The following is a 23,770-nucleotide window of genomic DNA, read 5'->3' on the forward strand; positions in this document are numbered from 1 at the left end:
AGAGAAGTAGACAGTGCAACCAAGCTGTGAGTCTACATGGTTCTAAAGCAGAAACTTGTGCCAACAGGACATGGCTGGGACCACGGGGAAAGCCTTCATGGTGTGTGGGACTCGGTGGAAATTCATTATACGTTAATAATTTGCAAGGCTGAAGCGGGATTGTGTGGAAGCCTGCCCCACTGCATTGAAAACACAAGAAAGAACTCAAGGGTGCTGAGTGTTTGGGACAGGGCTCCTCTTAAACAATTAAGGGGAGAGAAAATTCTTATAACCTTTATAACTTGGCGACACGTTTTAAGCAATGCTGAATCGAAGAAAGACAGTAAAACAGGGCCAACCTTCTCATAGGGGATCTGCAGAAGGTCCAGTACCACGGAGTGAGCCCCCATATTTTTCAGCAACCGTTGGTGTTGATTACGACATTTCTTGTTCTGCACACAGAGCTTACTCAGCCTAATCAAGATCTTTGGAAAGAGGAAGCGTGGTATTAAACACAGCACTGGGACATACACGTAAGTAAAAACAGCCTCTGTGTGCCCGCGCGTGCGCACAGAGGGCGCGGTTTCATCTGCCGACCTCCTTGACGATCCGGTAGTTGTTGCCCTTGTTGCTGTCGATCTGAGGTGTCTTCGCGCCGTCCTGCACCGGGCTCAAGAGGTTGGACTCCTGAAATGAACACCAAAGTGTGTTTTATGTTTGTCATGGACTTACTACTTTTATAGTAAGAATATAATTTTGTAGTCCCGTCATCGAACATCTGTCCCGGATGTTAATTTAGTGATTCTTTTTTGTTGCACCAGAAGTATCTCAGCTTGAACGTGCCGCGCACATTACTACAACCTCATAAAGACCACGTTACAGGGTAAGTGGCATCGCTGTGCACTCATGAGGGAAAGCTAGCGTGAGGGCTGCTGTGCACGTTGCTGCTGTGTGAGCCCATGTACGCTGCCGACATGCCTTAGGCTTCTACTTTCTCCAGGAGGGGAAACGGTCAAAATCACGGGCACACAAGACATAATTCTATCACCCAAGATGAACTGTAAGGAAATGAGGGATGGAGAAGGAACTGACAGACAAAGAAGCAATCATATCACGGCAGCAAGAAGCAGCTGAGGGAAGAAAGGCAAGGCCCACTTAACCCCGGGACGCTCTGACAGGCTACCATGACATCCTTCGGGGTCAAACATGGAACAGGTCAAGTGTGGAGCAGGACAATGAAGAAGGAAAAACGAATTAGATTAAAAGTAATATTGCAAATCACTTCATCCGTAAGACTTGTGGAAAATACCGAGACACCGAAAATAAGTAATTACAATTACCATTATCTGATAAATCATATTAAGAAAGAAACCCAGGGCATGAGCACATGCTAAATATCACCTCTTGGACTCGCCATATGAAAGTACCCGTTAGCCCTCCCGAACATAGAGTTTTTTAGGCTCACTGTGTGCCTACACCAGCCTACTGGGAGAGCCTCTAAGAGATATAGAAGGTCCCTTCTTCTCACCAGAAACTTACAGCCACCTACGAAAGCATGAAATGAGAAATCAGAGATTTCACACAGATCCGACTGGCAATGGAGGGAGGGAGAAAGAGGTGCCCCGGCTTCAGGCAGCGTTTCAACAGAGGAGCCAAGGTCAAGTCAAGGTCTTCAAAGATGAGAACTATGTAGCCAAGCATATGAGGCACGCGGGTGGGCAGCAGAGAGATGTTTCCAGAAAAATTCATAGGTATGTTTACAGAGGAACCCTAGCGAGAGCAGAGAATGGCAGAAACCTCCCCAGTAGTAGTCACTTCCCCGACCCACACAACACAACGCACAGAACTGCATTTGGGATCAGGACCAGTGTCAGGTTCAAGCTGGGTCAGAGACCCTGACTTCCTGCCTGTTGGCAGCGTCAGGCTCCCAGTTAGTGAGACCACAGTCTAAGCTCAGGAAAAGTAACAGAGATACACACAAGGCCAGGTGATGCCCTGCATTCCTAAGATGCCTTCCCAGTGGTGCTCCAGGACCAATTAAGAAATTCACTCAAACTGAGAGGTTAAAGCAGATGCTTTCCCTGTCAGTCAAATGACACTGAAGGAGGGTCTGCCAATGAAGGGTGTGGTCAGTTTGAAGCCGGCCCCCAACCCCTAACCCCTAACCCCCAACCCCCAACCCCCAACCCCTGTCCCTGTCAGCTTTATATTTCTCCTTTGTGTCCTTCCTGGCAAACACTGTTTGCAGCCCCACCTCCACCCCGTCGGAATCTCCTCTGCCATTGCTAAGCATGAAAACCCTGTAAACAGACACTATCCCCACTCTAATCGTCTACCCAGAATGCCCCTCCAGTGTCTCAGAGAACTAAACTTTTGAGTCATGGGTCTCAGAGTCCTCTCTCCCTCTCCCTCTCCCTGCCTCCTGCCCAATTGTCTCTCAAGAGTGAATAGCCTAATCCGTCTGCTGACTCTCAGCTCATGAAACAGTGGTCAGGCTGAGGCCAGCGATGCAGGCAGAGCAGGTCTCGTGTTATCTCGCAGAAGCCTTGGGTGGAAGAGTCACCCATCCCCACTGCAGTAACACTGCCAAGTACTCCTAAGGAGGATTCTGCATTCTGCTCTGTGGTGTGTATCCATTCTTGCTAGATATGGCTCTCTGTGCTTCCCTGCGGTCACGACTGACGTTCGTCTACCTCTCGGGCATCGTCCCTTTCCTTCAAAGTGACTGCGCTCACAAATGATAGGAGAGACTGGTGCGGAAGGCCTTCAGGCTTTGAACAGGGTGGATTGGGGCTACACTACGACCCATGACCGAGTAGCCATGAGGAGCAGGAGGACAGCACAGTCTCCACTCCAGGTTAAGAAGAGGGAGAGGGGAGACACAATCAGCCTGACGCTGAGCGAAAAAGTGCATTCCTGAGGCCAGGAAGAGACTGGCAACTGGCACTGCCGTGGAGACCAGTAGGGAAGGCTGGTAGCGCGGGTAGCCAGCTCCCCGGGAATGCTCAACCAGAGACAGAGGCCACAGAGTTTCTACTTCCTAGTAGAAAGGAACGATGGGTAAGAAGCAAAAGTAGCAAATTCTAGAAATGTAATTAAATTTATTTTTCTCTAAGCTGGGCATCCTATAATTTCAGCACCACACAGAAACGGGGGACTCTAGAGTTCAAAATCAGGTAAGCCTGGGCTGCCTGGGACCCTACCTCACCCACAAAAACCAGATTCCCTTTTCTAACCGCAAAAGTGGAGCCACCTTTTCATAAGGCCATCTCACCCCCACGTGCCACAAACTAGAGTTAAAGCATGAGCACTGCTCGTCTTGCAGAGTCTGTCAGCATTAAAGAAAGCGGCTAAAGGTAACGGGCAAGCCTGGGAGAAGCAGTCTTGCTGTTAAAAAAGCAACCTTGGGCTGGGGGTACAGTCCAGTGGCAGAAGACTTGTCTAGTATGCACACAGTCCTCGGTTCAAATCCCATCACCGACAAAAAGGGACAAAAGAAAAGCAACGCTCATCAAAACATTACCGAAAAGAATATGCTTCGGTTCAGCCCGGGGGGAGGGACAGAAAGTCACTCAACTCTGTGAAGGGATTATGAAGACTAATGATTTTAATTTAAAGTTCCAGCAGTCAACAAAGGGAGGAAACACTGGAGAATTCTTTTTAATTTCAGAAACTAAGTCCGTAACCAAGCTGAACAAAGCATCAGCCCACGGAACATCTGGACGATTCCCAGACTGGGATCGGGGGAGCAGAAACACGCAAACTACATAGCGTGTAAGGACAGTTCGGTGTTGCTGGTTTCATTACTATCATTATATAAAGGCTTTAAATAAAAAAATAAAGATGTTCCGAGAGTTTTCCTCCCTAGGGAACAGATATGGATAGTGTTCATTGTATGCTACACAACGTTAGACGCAGGTCAGTGACCAAATCCACAAAGACCTACACTTATTCCAAAGACAAAAACATTGGGAAACTGCCAAGTGTAGGAGTGTTACTTATGCAAGACCCCAGAGCTGAGCAGGCCTGGGCAGGTTGGAGGTGGGATGTTACCGTAGAGAACAGTGTCACCCTTACAACACAAATCCAATGGCACTTGGAGTCATGAAGTCTGCAGTTGTGCTCCAGCAGCAGTCCTGGGCTGTTTTTAACCTCAGCTACACAGCCTTACTTATTGCTTCTAGGTGAAGATGGGAAGAGGCTTGGCTGGCAAATCTCACAGGGTGAGTACTGTAATCACATACTACACGACCATTATAAACCAGCTGCTCAGAATCAGGACAAGAACAGTCTAGAAGCTGGGTCAGGACATTCTTCACAGAAGAGACATAGAGTGAGTTCTGTTTGTAACAGGAATGTGTGTGTGTGTGTGTGTGAGTGTGAGTGTGTGTGAGTGTGTGTGAGTGTGTGTGAGTATGTGTGAGTGTGAGTATGTGTGTGAGTGTGTGTGTGAGTATTTGAGTGTGTGTGAGTGTATGTGAGTATGTGTGAGTGTATTTGTGTGTGAGTGTGTGTGAGTGTATGTGTCAGTGTGAGTGTATGTGAGTGTGTGTGAGTGTGTATGAGTATGTGTGTATGAGTGTGTGTGAGTGTGTGTGTGAGTGTGTGTGTGAGTGTGTGAGTATGTGTGTGTGAGAGTTGAGTATGTATGTGTGAGTGTGTGTAAGTGTGTGAGTGTGTGTATGTGAGTGTGTGTGCGTGAGTGTGTGTGTGTGTGAGTATGTATGTGTGAGTGTGTGTATGGGTGTGTGAGTGTGAGTATGTGTGTGTCTCTGTATGTGAGTGTGTGTGAGTATTTGTGTGTGAGTGTGGCAGGGGTAGATGGAGAGAGAAGGGATGGGGAGAAGGAGAGAAGAGAAAGAAGGGAGGGAGAGAGATAAAGAGTAGGGGAGACTAAACTGGGATTTATTGATGGAGACCCAGCATCTAAAATCCAAGCAGGAGGCACCTAACTTTTAAAAACAGAACTTTCAAGATCCTACCACATAAAGCCATGAGGTGCCCACAACTGTGGAATGGAAATAGTTCAGTGAGTCTTCCTCATCCCCACCCACCAGTTTCAGGAGTCATCCCTTGGTAGAGTGGTCTGGCCAGCAAAGAACCCTGCTCACCACCTGTATCCCAAGCTTCCTCTTCAAATAACCATGCTTTAATACAATGGGCAGCTCCATTAACCAACCAGCCCTACCCCTAATTCTGATGGCAAATGCCTGCCTTCCCTCCCCCAAATTCCTACAGACTATGTGGGAAAAACATCAATGGCCTGTCTTTCAGATTTTGCTAGCCAATCTCATTTCAGTTTAGTTGGCACTTGGGATGAATGTCCCCTCATCACGGCCCCTGCACACACACACACACACACACACACACACACACACACACACACACACGCATCAGATACCCGAATGATGAACTCTTGCAGGGTGGTGGAACAATGCCAGCTACTTAGGCAGATGTCTGGCGGGTTACACAGGACTAAAGTCCCCAGGTGAATAGATATGACCTTGCATATTGTGTTCATTAGGACCATCATGGAGGCTTGGGTAATGGGTTTACTTCCCTGGAAGATGTATAAGATTGTCAGAAGGCTCGAGCCAGGATCCACAATGGGTTTGTGCTGCTGTGTGCCCAGAGCTAGCAGATGCCCTGCTTCAACCTGGACCCACATTCCTTCCCCTTGAGAGAATGAGTGCACACTGGCTCCAACCTCACCTCTTTCCCCGACTCTCTCCTCAAATAAATATCACTTTTTTATTTCTTTGATATTATTTCTGTCAGCATTTGAAAATGTTTAATTTTGTGTCAAACCAAATACCCCAGATTTCTTTGTCTATCCATCCCACTGACAGAACAACAAAACGTATGTACTCTGGGCAGCTTCCTTTCCTTAGGCTCCAGGAAATACTAGGCATATATTTGATTTGAAGATTGTTGGTCTGTTTTAGGCAGGATATCCTATATCACAGGATGACCTCAAACTTTGTATGTAGTCAAAGGTGACCCTGAACTGACCTTCCTGTCAACCTTGAGAGCTCCCGTCACCATGTCTACCTAGTTCATTCACTGAGTCTATATAGCTGTTCCCAATGGGTCACTGCATTTCCTACATCAGACTAAAGAGCCACCATGGTCCCAGAAAATGGTAGCTGGATTCATTGATTGATACCAGGTTGAATTCTAAAATCGGAACCTTCTAGATCAGTGGTTCCCAACCTTCCGAATGCTGTGACCCTCTAATACTGTTCCTCATGTGGTGGTGACCCCCAACCATAAATTTATTTCACTGCAACTTCATAACTGTAGTTTTGTACCTGCTGTGAATCGTAATGTAAATATCTGTGATCTCCAATGGTCACAGGTGACTGCGGGTTGAGAACCACTCTTCTACAGGCAACATCTCCCTTGGAATCTTGGGAAAGTCAACATATGGAGAACTTTAAATACCTGGTCAATCAAGTGGACACATCAGGTTTACTGTTCATTACTCCCTTGTTAACAAGCCATGCCTGTGTCTCTCTTGGTTTGAGCCTAGATCTTTATTTCTACCCTGTAAACTCAAGAAGAGAACTCTCTCTCCTTATGTAGTTCTGAGATTGTGCCCAAGATAGAATGCAAGAGAATGGCTGTGTCTGTCTGTCTGTCTGTAGCCCTGCTTCCATTGCTTCTGAGCTTTCCAGGGGATAAAAGGCATCAACTGGCACCACCGACAGGAAGATCTGTCATTACCTTAATTGTTACTGGGAGGTTTCCCAGCAGCCTATTAATTCAAATCAAAAGACACAAACACACACACACATGAATGCACACACATAAGCGCGCATGCGCACACACACACACACACACACACACACACACACACACCCATTTCTAAGGGGGCAAGTACAGCTCTACAGAAATAAAAGATAAAAAATAATAAAGATAAAAAAATCATATGGTTTTGGGTTTCTTCAAGGCTTTTCGAGGGTTTCCCATGATGTTATCAATGTTCAATGCTGTATAGATACCCCCAATAATTCAGCTAATGTTTCATCTGCTCGACTGAGCTACAAAGAGAGCGTTCGAAGCTCATGAGGCGCCATCACAGGGAACGGCTGTGAACTGGGTCTCTGCGTTCAAGGTAGGACTGGGCTGTAAGTGTAGGAGTGATTCTATTAGTCTTGGCTCGTGTGTGTTCAGTCACTGTCTTAACATTATCTCTTCCGGTATTTAGTCAGTTCACCCTCAGATGGTTCTTCAAGGTCAACACCTCCTACCTGGGTTCCCTGATGATAGTCTCCAGAGGTTGAAAGTCAGCAAAGTGGAGACTCAACTCATCTAAACCCAACTTCAGGCCAAAGCAGCCGGATCATCTCAGCATCATCTGAGGGTTTCAGATCTTGATACCGCAAGGAAGCTCGTTAAATAGTAACTTGGATGATCCCTCCCTCAGCAGCTTGTAAAACCACCAGCTGGAGACACAGGACTGGGGATAGCTCAGAACAGGACCTGAGTCATGTCTCTGGCCCAGGAAGGAGCTCTGACATCCTGAACTACCCAGAAGGTCATTACTAGATAATTCTCTAACCCTAGCTCCGAGATCTCTAACTTTACAAGATTAGTGTACAGCAGGGGGCTTTCTAATGAAGAATGAAGACATCCACCTACAGAGTTAAACCAAACAGGCCCCTGAAACGAGACAAAGTGTGCAAGGAGAGCCGTCTGTTCTAGAAACTTTAGAAACAGTGCAAAGCCGGCCTTCGATGTAGATGTAGATGGGCCCTCTGACTCCAGACCTGTCGCCCCTCAAAGCAGGCTGTACTTTGCAGTGAGCTCTGTCTCTCTTCTATGCTGAAAAACATCCCCACATTAAAGCATCCACAGAACTGAACACTAACACACCTGGGAAGCCTGCCTGAGGTTGGTGAAACACTCCGCAGTGGTCATCATGACCCCACGAAGTCCCTGACATGCTTGAGACCAGCTCTCTGAAGGGTAGGTGACTGTAAGCCAAGCAGCAGCAAGACAAAGTGAGGCCCCTTCCTCTAAAGGCCAACAGAGACGTGCTGCTTGCCCTGCCGGACACGGACAGGTCTAATTTCCAAGGAACTGCTCTTCTATCCCCTCAGAAACTTGGTAACAGACATGTTGGCTGCGGGCTGTCTCTGTGAAGATGCCCAGACTGTGCCCTACAACAAGTATGACCTAAGGGCATTTTAGAATAGACCAGCAATGGAGACCGTAGAAAACAGGATTATCCTGCTTTATGCATAATCCACTGGTCCCTTACAAGGCTGGGTTAATTTAAAGAGCCCTGAAAGAGAGGGGCAGGTACCCACACAGTCCCAGCCCCTTGTCTAGACATTGGAGCCCTCCATGGTATTGTTCAGTTCATCCCATTCCTTCTCCACATGTCCACTGAAAGAACCACAAGAGATCTGTAAGCAAAATCCAGTCATGTATCCACATAGGGTGAGTATGAAAAAGACCTAACTAGAAAGCTTAACAAAAGAAAATACTGCCTTTAATCCAAAACAGGACAGATGTATATATATCAGACTTAGGGGCTGGAGAGATGGCTCACTCACTGCTCTTCCAGAGGTCCTGAGTTCAAATCCCAGCAACCACATGGTGGCTCACAACCATCTGTAATGGGATCTGATGCCCTCTTCTAGTGTGTCTGAAGACAGCTACAGTGGACTCATATAAATATAATAATAAACAAATCTTTAAAAAAATACATCAGACTTAAAGTCACTGAGTGGGTAAATTATTTTATTATGAAAAGCTGAAGCCAAGAACAACAGTATATGTGCGTGCACGCGCGCGCGCGCGCGCACACACACACACACACACACACATATAATACCAACACTAGGAAGGCAGAGACAGCACACACATGTGCACACACATGCACACACATACACATGTTCACATATGCACATTTACACACAGAAACACATCCATGGTGTTACACATACACACATAGTTGTACACACACACACACACACACAAAGATGTTTTAAATTAAAAAAAAAAAACACTGAAAACTACACAATTGCATAGGAAGAAACAGGTAACAAAACCAGAGACTCGAACCCATGGTGGTAACGGTGGTAATAAAATGAACAGGGCAGGGCCTTCTCTCTGGAGCGCGGAGGTCCTCAGGTGACCTGCCTCTCAGGCTAAATAAAGAGAAGGGTGTGTAGAAAGGGCAACCCTGACTTAACCCGCACAGCCACGCCTTCCTGCCTTAATCTCTCCTTCTAGATTTAGAAAACGCGCACTTGAAGGTGATGATTAGAGCCTGTACTAATGCTGCCCACACTGCCTGCTTACCCCCCCCCCAGCCCGCTGACCTTCGAAAACAATCACACTTTCCGTGGCCCCAGAAGACACATTTGCATACAGGGAGCACGGCTTACGGACACGGGTGTGAAATCTGTGCCCATCTCTGTGATCGTTAGAGGTCAGCTCCAGTCATGGGTTAATTTGGAGTCCAACTCTGAACCTCAATGTTCCAAGGACAGAAAGCTAAGGTACTTCAGACTTTTTGCCTATGGTGACACCTCCCAATTCTTTTTTGTTTAAATTATGTTGAAATCTTCCATTTATTTGGTGGAGGATGGAGGGCCATTTCCAACTAGGAAAGTTCACTTTTATCTGTGCAAAACTTGACTCTGAAGAGTTGGTGCACTAGTTTTTATCAGATTGGAAAAAATAAGATGACCCTCTTTTAAAAATTAGTATCTTTGACCTAAAGTATCTTCGACCTAAATTGCAAAGAAAAACATGCATGTGCTGTATATGGTTTTGTATTAAATGAAATCTTTCCCCTCAAGCCCTTAAACAGCCTGTGCCGTCACCGTGCAAATGAGAAAACTAGACTGTGGGCATGAAAGTGTCGATATTTTTAATAAATATCACTTATAAAATAAAATAATCAAAGAAAACATTTTTAAACTTTCATGCTACTGCAGGCATTATTAAATTACATAAATGAAGCCCCGGATTCATGGTAAGTGTCCTCTAATATCCTTGCAGCTGAATGCTGGATTGATCAGAACAATACAATGTTTACAGCCTCTGTGAAAGTCCGGGAGACACAAAGGATGATTGTACCCACGGCCCGCCTGCCGGAGTGAGTGCTGCTGCTGGTCTTTTCTGCTGACACAGAATGGATTTCATCCTGTATGTTACCACTGTCCTTGGCTGCTGGTTCACTCATAGTGACGTCCATTCACCTGTGCACAAACTAACACTGCTGTCTCTCACATGTCTTTCTTCAGTCTCCTGAAATTATCTCATTATAAACGGACCCTCCATGTTTCTCTGTCCACCCGTTTGCCTGTTTCTCTCACCACCCCTGCCCTCAAGCATTCATAAATTCACACCTGATCACATGTAAAAGACTCTTGGATGCCTCCCACAGTGGCCCTGCTCCTCCGGAAACATTTTGGATTCTGCCAAAGGAAACACTCCTTCCTTGGAACTCTGTAGCCCCCAGCCGTTTCTAATACAAACACTCCTGTTGCTATTAGTGTTGGATACATTTGTAACCATCCTTCGATCCTTCAAAACAAGCCTGTGCTCTAGAGTGCTTGGACTTTGTATGTTGTTTTAAAGGTGTTCGATTCTACAGAGTAAGAGTCACATCTGGAATATGTGACAACCAGACATCAAACTTTAGCAGTGGAAATGAGAAAGTCCTATGAATACCAAGTGGTGAGCCTGCAGGTCTCACACTACACGAGGCAGACGGTTGGAAAGGACTCTACTCCAGAGAAACAACCACTAGTCAAGGACAGGAGGCTCAGCTGTGGTCCACACAGGTCATCCTCAACATCAGTGCAGACACCAGGGGGTTGGATGCAGGGGCTGGAAACAGAGTAGCTGACTATCTTTGACAAGCTGGGCAGAATGTGAGGAGCCCCTTCTAGAAAAATTCCAAAGGTGACTGATAAAATATTTAAGATGCCTCTTTTCAATAGGAACTCAGAAACCACAAAAGTTCATAAAAATTTCAGAGCAGAAATTCACTGGTATTGACTGGTGTCCCTTCCAACCTTAGTCCATACTGGTAACCTATATTCTGAGTTCTAGTATTGGGGCTAGGGAGGTGCACACATGCACGCACGCGCGCGCACACACACACACACACACACACACAGAGAGAGAGAGAGAGAGAGAGAGAGAGAGAGAGAGAGAGAGAGAGAGAAGTCTGGTTGCAAAGAAAGATGAAAGTTCTGGCCAGAAGCCACAGATCTCCAAACATGAAAGGGAGACGTCAAAGCAGTGAGTTAAGGAAGACGACACAGCCCACTGGGCAGACAAAAGTACATGCATAGCTTGGCCTTCGCTCTGGCTATGGTCTAAGGGTCTCAAGCCCCTGTGCGCAAAAAAGCCCACTCTCAGGATCTAAGACTAGAATTCCCATTCATAAAGAGGCCCCCAAAGTCCCAATCCGAAAATCTGTATTTAGTGTGGCTAAACAGACTCCCCCAAAGTGCCACAGAACGTTCTCTAGACTAAATCCAGGCCTCAGAAGAATTCCACACAGAATGTACCTTCATAATAACAACAACAACCACACTAAAGGCCTGAAGGAAGTCGCCTCAGGAGCTTCCGCGGGAACAGCTGAAAACTAGACAAGCCTTCCTAAGAAAAGGCGTGCCCCGCCCCCTCCATCTCCTCAGCGAGGGTGGGGGGCAGAAGGACACACACCAGCAGCCATTATCGAAGGCTAGAGTGACCATCCAGAAGGCACACGCAATGTTAACTTTGCAGCGCGGGACCAACCAGACTCTGAAGAATCTTCAGCTTCGGAGGAGCTAAAACCCTTGTCCGCCTCAAGGCAGCGTGCAGATCTCTGCAGGCTCAGACCAACAGCGCCCCCTGGCAACAGGCTGAGGCAACTGCAATTCCCCCGAGAAGGAAAGCACCCTCTTCAACCTGCGGAAGATTATCAGCGCATACTGACTCAGTCAAATAGCTACAGCATCTCATAACCATAGAGATTTCCTCAGATGAATATGACTCAGTCGAGAGGTACTCACAAGAGTGCCTCCTCTGTTCCCACAGACACTGGGCGCACTACACACTCACACATGTAGGCAAAAGGCACATACACATTAAAAAAAAATCTTAAGAAGATAAAAAAAATTTTAAAAAATTAGAAAAGCAACTCTAGCCATGTACGCACAGGATATCAGGTAGGCATGAACCCAAACATTTAAATCAATAAAGCCTGGTGAAAACCACCAAGCAAATGTGAAAAAAAAATCAGTTTCCCATTATGAGAAATTACCACGGCTGGAGTTAAAATTCCAGCTGGTATGGTAAACTCCAAATAGGATGTGGGTGAGACAAGCAGGTATGAGTTTAAATAAATTACTAAGTGCTTCCTGCGGGGTGACACAGGCTTGAGAAAGAGAAAACAAAATCTACCACACGTATGCACGCCGACATTACTGCCACAGGCATAATAACGAGGTTCAATATAATACTCAGCTGGGGTTTCAAAGTTAAGATACAGCTGCATTCACAGTGAAGCCCTTCACAGCCACAGTGGGCGCCCAGAAGTCAAAGAGTAACACCTGAGGGTCCCGGGGTTGTTGTCTAAACTCATCTCCATTGCCCTCTGGCCTCACTGACTGAGGTGCGGCCAGTCCAACCCACCATTCCTCAGGATGGCTAGTCCAGCTAACCAGCTTGCTCTGGGCACGCCCCATCTCTGGCTTGTGATGCTAGAACTACAGGCCACCTGCCAACCGGTTCCAAACCTCCAAACTCCTGGCCCCCGCATTTGTGCGGCAAGGGCGTCAACCACTGAGCCATCTCCGCAGCCCGGCGTCGTTATCTGGTACACCCAGGCAAACAGAACCTCATCACCTGCCCAAACAGAACTTAGCTTTATCAAAATAATGATCGGTTAATCAATCAGTTAATTAATCTCGCCTTCTGAACCAACTAATGGAATCAAAATAACAACGGTGATGGTTGTCCTGCACGTAAACAGTAATGGGGATGGGAGGTATGGTGACTTTCACACACTGTTGGAGGAAAACACTTGCTCCAGAGCACAGCACATGGGACGCTTGGCTCCCAGACACAAACCTGAAGAAGCACCTCTTGAACGGGCTCAGGAGGAAGAAGCATGCCCAAGCTGTCACAGTAATAGCAAAGTTTCTTAAAACACCAGTCCATGGCCAGCTCACTAGAAAGCCATGTATGACCATGTGCCAATGCGGACTAGAGCTTTGGTGAATTATTGCCATACTCAACAAGGATAGGAGACAACAGACCCAGAATAGCCCGGAGGAAGTATTTCCTATATATTTCTTCTGTTTTATTAACATGCACTACACATAGGAGAGAACCATTAAACAAGGAAGCTTGCGAACTTGTGGGAGCAGTTTATTCTGGGTACGGAAAGACCACAGGGGTTTCCTTCCAGTAGTGGTTCTATTTCATAAGATACACACCATTCAAAGTTGTTCCTTACTGCTGTGATCAAACTTTCTGGACACATGGGGAGTAAGGGGTAAAGGGATACAGTCCAGGCCACAGGGCATCATGGAAGGAACCCGAAACAGAAACCACTGGCTCAGATATAGACGTGTCCAGGCTTCCGACAGGCACTAGGAGGAACTCCCAGGACAGGTTCCCTCATCACTAAGCAGGGGACTCAGTTCATTCTAGGTGGTGCTGTGCACAGATACAGCACTGGACTGCTCTTGCTAGGAATATGACCAGGAGACAGAGCAGCTCAGAATTGAGCCCACTGGTCCATGATGACAAGACTGAAGGAGAAATTACAGTTAGAGGGGCTTGAGGGTTGGCTCAGGAATTAAGAGCATTGGCTGCTCCTTCAGAGGATCTGAGTTCCGTTCCCAGCACCCACACTGAGTAGCTCACCGCTGCCTGTAACCCCAGCTGTGGGGTATCCAACACCCTCTTCTGGACTCTACAAACCCCCATGCACATACACGAAACCAAATCTTAAGATGAATAATTAGATAAAGTTGGACCCTTGTTCGTTGTCTTTTCTAGTATCTAATATTAGTTCTTGCTCACACTGTCAGTTCTTGAATGCACACTGAAGCCATGTTGACTGACTGTCCTTTCCTTCTGTTCCTACAGTAAAAGTCACGCCTAAAAGTAACTTGGGGAGAAAAGGGTTCATTTGATCTTATGTACTGCGGTCCATCATGAAGGGAAGCCAGGGCAGAAACCTAAGACAGGAGCTTGGAGACAGGACATGGGCCCAAGGCCTTGGAGGAGCACCACTGACTGACTAAGGCCTTGGAGGAGCACCACTGACTGGCTAAGGCCTTGGAGGAGGACCGCTGACTGGCTAAGGCCTTGGAGGAGCACCGCTGACTGGCTAAGGCCTTGGAGGAGCACCGCTGACTGGCTAAGGCCTTGGAGGAGCACCGCTGACTGGCTAAGGCCTTGGAGGAGCACCGCTGACTGGCTAAGGCCTTGGAGGAGCACCGCTGACTGGCTAAGGCCTTGGAGGAGCACCGCTGACTGGCTGGCTCTCAGGCCTTACTCAGCTTGGCTTTTTCAGAGAATGCAGGACCACCTACCCAGGGGCAGCATGGCCCACAGTGGGCCAGGCCCTCCCACATGAATCCCTGGTCAAGGGAGGTCTCTACAGACTTTTCTACAAGTCGATCTGATGAAGGTATCTTTTCAGTTGAGGGTCCCCATTCCCAAATGACCGGAGCTTGTGTCAAAGTGACAAGAAAAGAATAATCCTAGCCAGCACGCTAACACACTCCATCAAGGATTTGCCCATGGATCCCTTACCGTGCACTGTGTGCCCACTTTGCAGGTAATAAAGACAAATCTTAGAAAGTCAAAGTAAGTTACTACAAGTAGAACATACGCTACTCTACCCCCACCACCCCCACTACCCACTACCCAAACTACCCCCACTACCCCACCACCCCCACTACTGACTGCCTCTGCGTTAATCTTGTCCTGGTTGTTAACTCAGGTCTAGCCTCCCTTCACATCCCCTTAGCTTTGCCTGCAGCTGAACTGCTCTGGTCGGCTCCCCTGCAGTGAGGATTCTAAGTTCAATTCTGCCTGAGCCAGCACAGTGAGCTCATGTGCAGCCAAGATCCAGGAGGAAGCTAACAGGCAGCTCCCTGGGACTTTGGTAGCCAGGGAGAAAATTCCAGCAGACAGGGACGTCTCCTAAGAGCGCCATAGTCACCGTCACATCCCAGACCTTCAAAAAGTGGGTCCACAGAGTCGGACGAGGCCACAGACGTTTGGAGAAAGCAGCCTCCTGACTCATGAGTGGAGTCTCCATACAGAGCTACGACCATTTGACCCTGAAGCCAACAGTCCAGGGCAAGCTCTTCCAAACTCTAGATTTTCCTCCGTATTAAACCTGAGCAACATGCCTACAACGGTTCCCATTTCTTATATCTGGAAGTCACCCATTTCAGATTAGAAAACTAATTTTTTACTCCACAAGCCATACGGTTTTGCCTTGAGAGTGTCTGCAATTAATCCATATGCCCCTCCTCCTTCTCATGCTTCTGGCGGAAGAGCGCACGCACCACTCCACAGCAGAAGGCCCCCCGCCCTTTCCCACCGGCCCTCAGTGAGCGAAGGCCAGGGATTTACAGCCTTCCCGCTACATCTCATCTGAATTCTTATGAGACACTTTCTCTTCTTGTAGCTCAGTGAGCTGAGTGGAGGGCCGTTGGACCCACGCATTGAACTCAGATCAAAAGGCTTGGCTGCGAGGCATCCCACCAGCCCAGCCCAAGACCTCTATTCAAATAATTCAAACAGGTATATTTAAGTCGGAAGAGAAGCAACAGTAAATTTCCTAGGCACAGGTAAAATGTGGCTTTTCAAAAGGAAGGGGTATTATGACTTGCGAAAGCATAGCGACTTATTTTTGTGTCGGAAAGTGCAATCTTAAGGAGTCTGGATCTTATCATCCAACTGTTGGCCGAGGACCAGAGTTCGAAGCCTGGGAGAGCCCTTGGATTTCGAAGCTTTAGTTTATTGGGTTTAAAAGGTTTGTTCTGACATTTAAAGGAGAGTCCACATGTAAAAACATCTGATTTTTCTTGGTGTGGACATGAGAAGCACTGAATAAAGGCCAACATTTTTTTCTTCAGAAAAATGAGTTAGAGAAGAATTTGTGCCCCACCCCCATGGCACTAACTGATCACAAAACAAGGTTTTATGGATCAGAAAGTCTACATTCTGCTAACACTCGTAGAAATTGTAGGAAAATTTCCTAAGAGATAAAGTGGAGAGTTACAAGAAATCCATCATCTTGAGACCTGCCCTAGGACCCTAACCTCAGCTCCCCCTTGCAACTCCGCTGTGTTTCTAATTAATATCACATTTATTGACATTAATATGCTGAAATTAATATTGGTATTTTATAGGATATATTTTGATAAATATTTAAGTTAATAGCTATAATATTTATTAATATTTAATTAGCGCCTTCTGTGCCCCCACTCTACAGCCCCACATGTCCTGAGGTCCTCCAAGTCTATCCCAGGTAAGCGTCCACACGCCCGTCACGTTGTTCCTGCAGATTAAAGCCCCTAAGTGTAACACTAGGCAGGCATTTCAGAAATGCCAATCATAGCATTGGTGATGGTTAGCTCTCGTGTAAATATTATCAGTAAAGCTGTTTTGTGCGACCTGAAATAGGGGCTTAACAGTTGAGAGCTCTGGCTGCGCTTCCCAGCACCCAGGTTCCATCCCTGACCAATATGTCAGCTGATAACTCTCTGTATCCCCAGTTCCCGGGGATATGGTGCCCCCTTCTGTCCTCCTTGGGCACTGCATGCATAGAGCGCACAGCTGTGAAGGCAAAGCACTCCCTAGGCGTTAAGTAAAGATGGATGGGTTCGGTCCCCAGCTCCGAAAAAAAGAACCAAAAAAAAAAAAAAAAAAAAAAAAGTAAAGATGGATAATGCTTGTCCTAAAAGCGATCTCGGAAACAAACCTCGTTTGCCTCTTCGCCTCCTTTGGCCTGGCCCTCGCCCATGTCTCCATTCTCATAGCTGCCGCTCTTTTCCACCCATAGCTCGGACTTCTCCACCGTCAGCCGAAGTTGGTCCAGGTCTGCCTTGATTTGCTTGTAGTTATCGACATCTTGGTTCGACACCAGTAACTGCACCTAAACACGGGAGAACGCAGTTTCTGTAGCCCTAGTTTGTTCCTGTACACCTAAGGTCTCATTTTTTAAACACCCGGTTAGATGAAGATCAACGCTTACAGAACAGTCACGGACATTTACATGTATGTGTATTGGCTGAAAGCTTAGCTGCAAGTATCCGTGGACTCCAAGCAATATGTTCACATGTGAAAAGGAACTCTTGCATGTCAAAATGCTGAAGAGTAATTCAACATAAAAGTCTAGGGGGCTGGAGAGATGGCTCAGGGGTTAAAGCTCTTGTAGAGGACCTGAGTTCAGTTCCAGGGACCTCAGTTCACTTCTGAGGACCCACATGGCAGCTTACAACCTCCTGTAACTCCAGCTCCAAGGGATCTGAACCCTCTTCTGGACTCTGGGTACTACACACATATGTGCACACATGTACATAGGTACTGCAATACATGTGCACATACATGCATGGGTACTGCATACATATGTACACATACATACATGGGTATTGCACATACATGTGCACATGTGTACATGGGGATTGCACACATATGTTCACATACATATATGAATGGAAATTCCCATGCATAAAACAAAAATAAGCGATTCCTTTAAAAGGTAATCTAACTCTAAATTCATGGTTCAAGTTAGTTTTTCTGAGGCTTTCTATACATGTATCTGTTTGAAAAGTCAAAACATTAAAAAAAAACCATGGAAGAAAATATTAATGGCTACAATATACATTTGCTAGTATAAACAGGAAGTCTTGGAACTTGAGAGAACAATATAATTTATAATTTAAACACACTATGTAGCACATACCTGCAAAACATGTGCATCTAAATGACTCCCATTTAGCTCCTTAAAGTCTGTGCTCCACTAAACACAAGACATTCCATTCGTGAGATACCCATTCTCACAACTAATCATCGTGAGGTTAACATGCAATCCAAACAATGCACGAGAAAAGCCTAGATCCCCATCATAGCTCTGTTCTTTGGAGGTTCTATATTTTTTTAATCACACCATATTTATTTTGAAGCTATGGCTTGTCGAGTGCATCATTAGATTCTGTAGCCAAAATAACAGCAGTGGACAACAAACTTTCTAGTATGTTCCCATTCTCCAGCACACCCTAAATTTTAGAGTCTGTCACTTTTATAAAGATATTGACTGAATAGCTCCTGTGAGAGCCTCAATCTAAAGCAGGTCCTGTTGGACTCATACAAGGTCATACCTAACTTTCAAAACAAAAAGTCATAAAGGAGGTATCACAGTGTACGCCCGAAATCCCAGCACTGGGGCTGCAGAGATGGGGGGATTGCCAAGGGTTCAAGATCAATCTGAATATAGTAAATTCTGGGACAGCTCCTGCTACAGAGTGAGACCCTGTCTCAACAACAACAAAAAGGCTCAAGGAAGATATCCTCGTCTGCAACTTGCATCAGGCTGGGAGTCACAAACACCCTCAGAAGTTGAGGGCCACTCAACTTTACTCAACTCAGAGTCTGTGCATTCTGGGCAAGCAGGTACTGAGCCCCAACCCCAGTTCCAGTCCCAGCCACAACCCCAGCCCAAGCCCCAGTCCCAGTCCCAGCCACAACCCCAGCCACAGCCACAGCCACAGCCCGCGTGTGCTGGGCCTGGCCCAGCCTCACCTGTTTGAAGGCCTGAAGCACTTCTGCTCTCTGGCTGAAGTGTTTGAACAGCAGCTGCAGGGCCCCGGACAGCAGTGGAGCATAGTCATGCATGATCAGGTGGATGAGGACTCTTAAGAAGGTTCTGCCTCCCTCATCATCAAGCTGAACTGGAGTTTTTTCTTTTCTATAAAACCAAAAGTAATTCTAAAATAACAAATTACATGCTATCCATATCAAAGTCACTTAAATTGTATCACGGTTTTTAAGCTTAGACCCCCTGTTTTCCCAAAATGGGAAACTGAAAGGAAGACATTATTACTCTCAATCTCATATAGTTAGCTGATGGAGGGACAGTGACAAAGGTGGTTCCTCAAGAATCTCAAGAGTTGCTCAGCAACACACAGGAAGTACAGGCATTCGAGTAGTCTGAGACCATTCTTCATTAACTGTTATTCATCACATAAAAGAAGGAATGGGGTTCACTATCACATTTTCATATGTAGTTCATTGTTTGTCCAAATTTCCCCACCACTTTTCTTGGCCTTCCACTTGTCCCCTTATCCCTCAGAGTCCCCTTCTGAGATCAGCCAATGGCTGGTTTCCCCCAGAGCCCAAGAGATCACCGTGTGGCAGCTGGGGAGGAAGAGTCACAACGCAGAGCCATCACCCAGGGCTCCGTGTGCTTGGCACAGTGGGATGGGGAGCAGGACTCCACTGGGGTCTATCTGAAGGCAAGCACTGCTACTGACGGGCTGTTCTAGAAGTACACGCTTAGATGGTTCCATTCTAGATGGCAGTTGTGCACCCTATATAGCCTAACATATAGGTTAGGTGATATGTGTGGGTTCCATAGGTGGGGGAAGATATGTATGGCAGAGAGGCAGATTACAGATGCATAGAGAGGTGTAGAGATAGAACACGGACCACAGACAGATGCATATATGAGTGACTGGTACACAGACAGATGACAGATGATAGATCAATAGATTCTTGTACTCACAGACAGATGATTGATAGACATGATACATAAATATACATAGGCGATAGGCAGACATAGTTGACTCTTAAATGATAGGTATAGAGAAGTAAATAGAGGATAGATACATATATGACACAGAGACAGACAGACAGAGAGACAGAGTATAATATACTGATTCTTGGATCATGATGAACACAGCAGCATAAAGTTAGATGAAACAAAGGAGAATTAATGTGGTTGGGAGACAAGGTGTGTGAGCCGCTGCTGGTCTGTCTGTCTGTCTGTCTCTGTCTATCTGTCTCTGTCTGTCTCTCTGTCTCTGTCTCTCTCTCTGTCTCTCTCTCTCTCCACACACACATACACACACACACACACACACACACACACACAGTCATACTCAGTCACATACACACAGATACTCATACATACTCTTACACATACACACACACACAAATAAATACAGATACACATTCGGAGACACAGTCATGCACACACACATATACATACTCTTTTACACCTATACATACATACAGACACAGATACATACACGCAGACACAGATACATACACACAGATACAGATACATATACACAGATACACATATAGACACACAGTCACATACACACAGCTACAATACAGAGATACACACATACAGACTCACACGGAGTAACATACACAAATAAATACTCTTATGCATGGATAAACACAGAGAGACAAAGATACTCATACACACACACACACACACACACACACACACACACACACACCCTGAAATAAAGTATACTCAACACATAAGCCAGTAACAGTCACTATCATTCTGTATATGACTGACTGCATGTGCCACACGCTAACACAGCTGGCTGGCTGTGTGGTGATTACCACACACTTCTCCAGACCCCTGAGTAACACACTGTGATCTGACAGCAGGGTGGCTGTGAGGTCACCGCCTCTAGGAATGTCTCAGTTCTTGCCACTTTACAGAGCACAACTCTGTCACCATCTGCCTATCACCTGGGGCATCACTGGCCAGTGTCATTACACAGCTCATGTCTGTGTTTGAAAATGAAATTGTAGGTGCCTTTATCCTTCTGCCCCAGAACAACAAAATATTTCAATAGGAAATCATAACAAAAGCCAGTATCACAATAGAAAATAAACTTACGCCAAATGTTCACTGAACAATAAGTCTTCAGGGGCTCTGGTCTACCTGCCTGCCTTCCCTCCCTCCTGCTCCCCCACCCACCCCTGCCTTCCTTTCCTCCCCTCCCTCTCCAGTCCTCTCTCTCTCTCTCTCTCTCTCTCTCTCTCTCTCTCTCTCTCTCTCTCTCTCTTTCTCCTTCTTTCTCTAGACAGACTCACACTATGTAGCCCAGGCTAGCATGGAGCTGTGGATCTTGGGGTTTCGTTAAACCTTGACTCTTGTTCCCCTTTCTAGAAAAGTTTAGTGTAAACATTTTGTCTCCTCAGGTCACCTGAGGTCTGTTCTAAAAATGAATCTGGTAACTCCAAGATCCACTTTCTCATTGTGGTTGCTACTGTCTCATTTCTGGAAAAGAAACTGCCCAACAGTTCAAAGGGGTAGCAGAGCTTCCTATCCCAGGTACCTGAGGGACCTGACTTCTTCCATCATGGATGCTTCCTGCTGGAAGCAACGCCTGGCTTCTCATGCACAACGTTAAAGACATCATCAAAAGAAGCTACGCTCTCACCTCAACTGTGCAAGACTCAGGGAAGCGATGTGTTACAAGACGCCGCCATATTTATACAGCAGAGCTACAGGGCATTTGTACTCTCGTTATCTAAGGAAATCAAAGCTGAGAATTCTGAGGGAGTTAAATATCTGGACCCAATTTCTCCCGGTTTCTAAAGGTGGCTTAAATAAGAGTCATGTTCTTTCCTTTACAGTAAATTTAAAGCTTCATTTCTGGGAGAAATTGTGTTATCAGCAACTGGGGTATCTAACTATGTATAAAAAGACGGATGATAACAAACTATGGATACAATTCTAGTGAGGTCTATCCATATAGAAGAGAAATATCATTACGGTACCTTCCAGCAAACATCGTTTCTGCCTGAGCCGCAATCTCATCAATGTCAGGGACAAGAGCTGCGAAGAAGCACAGTGAACATCTTCATTGTCTTAATTCACATTCATGCTCACTCACTTGAACCTATTTTTATCTTAATACCTTTCGCGACGCTGAATGGTAATAGATCAGAAAGTTACAATATGGCCCCACTCAATCAAGCATAAAGCTTTGTCAACTTGGCACAACCTAGGATCACCTAGGAAGACATTTTCAATGAGGATCTGTCTAAATTGGGTTGGCCCGTGGGCATGTGTCGGGGACTGACTTGATTACTGATGTTCATTGATGTGGGAAGATCCAGCCCACCGTGGGTGGCACCATTCCCTAGGTATGAGATCCTGAACTGCTGAGGAGTGCAGAAGCCAAGCCAAGCACAAGCAAGTAGATATGTGTGTACCTATTTCCCTCTTATCCTGACTGTGGCTGTGGTGTGATCAGCTCTCTCAAGGGTATGTTCTGTGACTGCCCTGCTACATAGACTATAACCTAGAAATATAAACTGAAATAAACCCCTTTCTCTCCTAAATAGCTCTTTGCTGGAGTATTTTATCACAGCAACAGAAAAAAAAACCTGGAGCAAACCTGAACATCTTAATTGAAGTTTATACATGTGCACATATGTATTTAGATGCTGTATATTGAATCCAGAGCTGCAAATGAGCTATCTCCCTATTTAATATAAGGTATGCTTTAGGTTAACATATTACTGCCATCAAATGTATTAAAAGATCATATTTAAAAGGTGTTCTTATTTATAAGTAATTGTATGTATGTATGTGTGTATGTATGTGTGGTGTATGTGTAGGTATGTGTGTATTATGTATGTGTGTATGTATGTATATATGTATGTATGTGTGTATGTATGTGTATGTGTGTATGTGTGTACATGTATGTATGTGTGTTTATGTATGTGTGTATGTATGTGTGTATGTGTATGTGTCTGATATGTCAAATATATGTGTGCATACCTACATTAAAAATACAGCTAACACTAGTGATGGTAAAGAAGAACAATTTTCTTCCCCTTTATTTTTAGTTCACATGTGTGGATGTTCTGCCTGTATGTATGTCAGTGCATCACCTATGGGCGGTGCCCAGAAGAGGGTGTCAGATGCCCAGGGACTTGAATTACATCGACTGTGAGCCATCATGTGGGAGCTGGACGTCTAACCAAGGTTCTAAAAGAGCAGTGCCCTTAGCAGCTGAGCCATCTCCCCAGCCCCAGGGAAAAGCATTTGTTTCTTAAAGAATCAAAGTCCATGTGAAGAGCAGAGTCACTGTGCTTCCCAGCAATGTGGTCTTTCTGCCACACACATTTGAAATTCTGTCTCTTTTTCTCATAGAGCAGGGTCATTGCCTGTGTGAGACAAGTATCTCTAGAGCATGGAGAGAGACACCAAAGAAGGAAAGATCCTTTTCTCCTCACACACACACTCACACACACACAGATAAACTCTCTCTCTCTCTCTCTCTCTCTCTCTCTCTCTCTCTCTCTCACACACACACACACACACACACACACACACACACACTCACACACTCACACACTCTCTCACTTAAAAATCCATCTTCTCCAGATTTTTCCGGCGTGTCTCAACCTTTGCCTGGATACTTTCCTGACACTCAAGAGTTCATGTTTCCAGAAACCTGGCTTCTGGGAGCCAATAACTGTTATGCTTCTGTCAGTACAGTCGCCAGCATGGCTTCCTGATTCTGTCTGACCATTCCTGGAAACAGCCCTCTAGGGTCTGAACTTCTGGGAAACTGCAGTGTTGTAGGGGTGCCAGCAGTGGCTGCTCGCCTGGGTGGAACTGTGGCTGCCGGTCTGCAGGGCACAGTTCGAAGATCAGTAAAGAGGCAACTGCTCTGTCCCCACTCTTACCACAGTCAACGAATCCTTCTTGCCCGACTGATTACGGACGGAGACGGTGGCTCCTTACACAGAT

At 46.0% G+C, this 23,770-nt stretch overlaps 1 protein-coding gene across 3 annotated transcripts in view; it reads right to left on the minus strand.

The window, feature by feature from the left end:
* Positions 1-23,770, minus strand: part of Itpr2 (inositol 1,4,5-trisphosphate receptor, type 2) — a 377,779-nt gene that overhangs the window by 210,607 nt on the left and 143,402 nt on the right. For all 3 annotated transcript variants that reach the window (XM_087659437.1, NM_031046.4, XM_087659438.1), the window contains 5 exon segments: positions 21,784-21,841; positions 18,775-18,940; positions 16,955-17,128; positions 577-666; positions 339-464 (listed from right to left, as the gene is read on the minus strand). In XM_087659437.1, the coding sequence (XP_087515563.1) occupies positions 339-464; positions 577-666; positions 16,955-17,128; positions 18,775-18,940; positions 21,784-21,841 (614 nt within the window).

Source organism: Rattus norvegicus, chromosome 4, assembly GCF_021556685.1.
Source record: "Rattus norvegicus strain SHRSP/BbbUtx chromosome 4, alternate assembly SHRSP_T2T, whole genome shotgun sequence".
NCBI classification, from domain to species: Eukaryota; Metazoa; Chordata; class Mammalia; order Rodentia; family Muridae; genus Rattus; species Rattus norvegicus.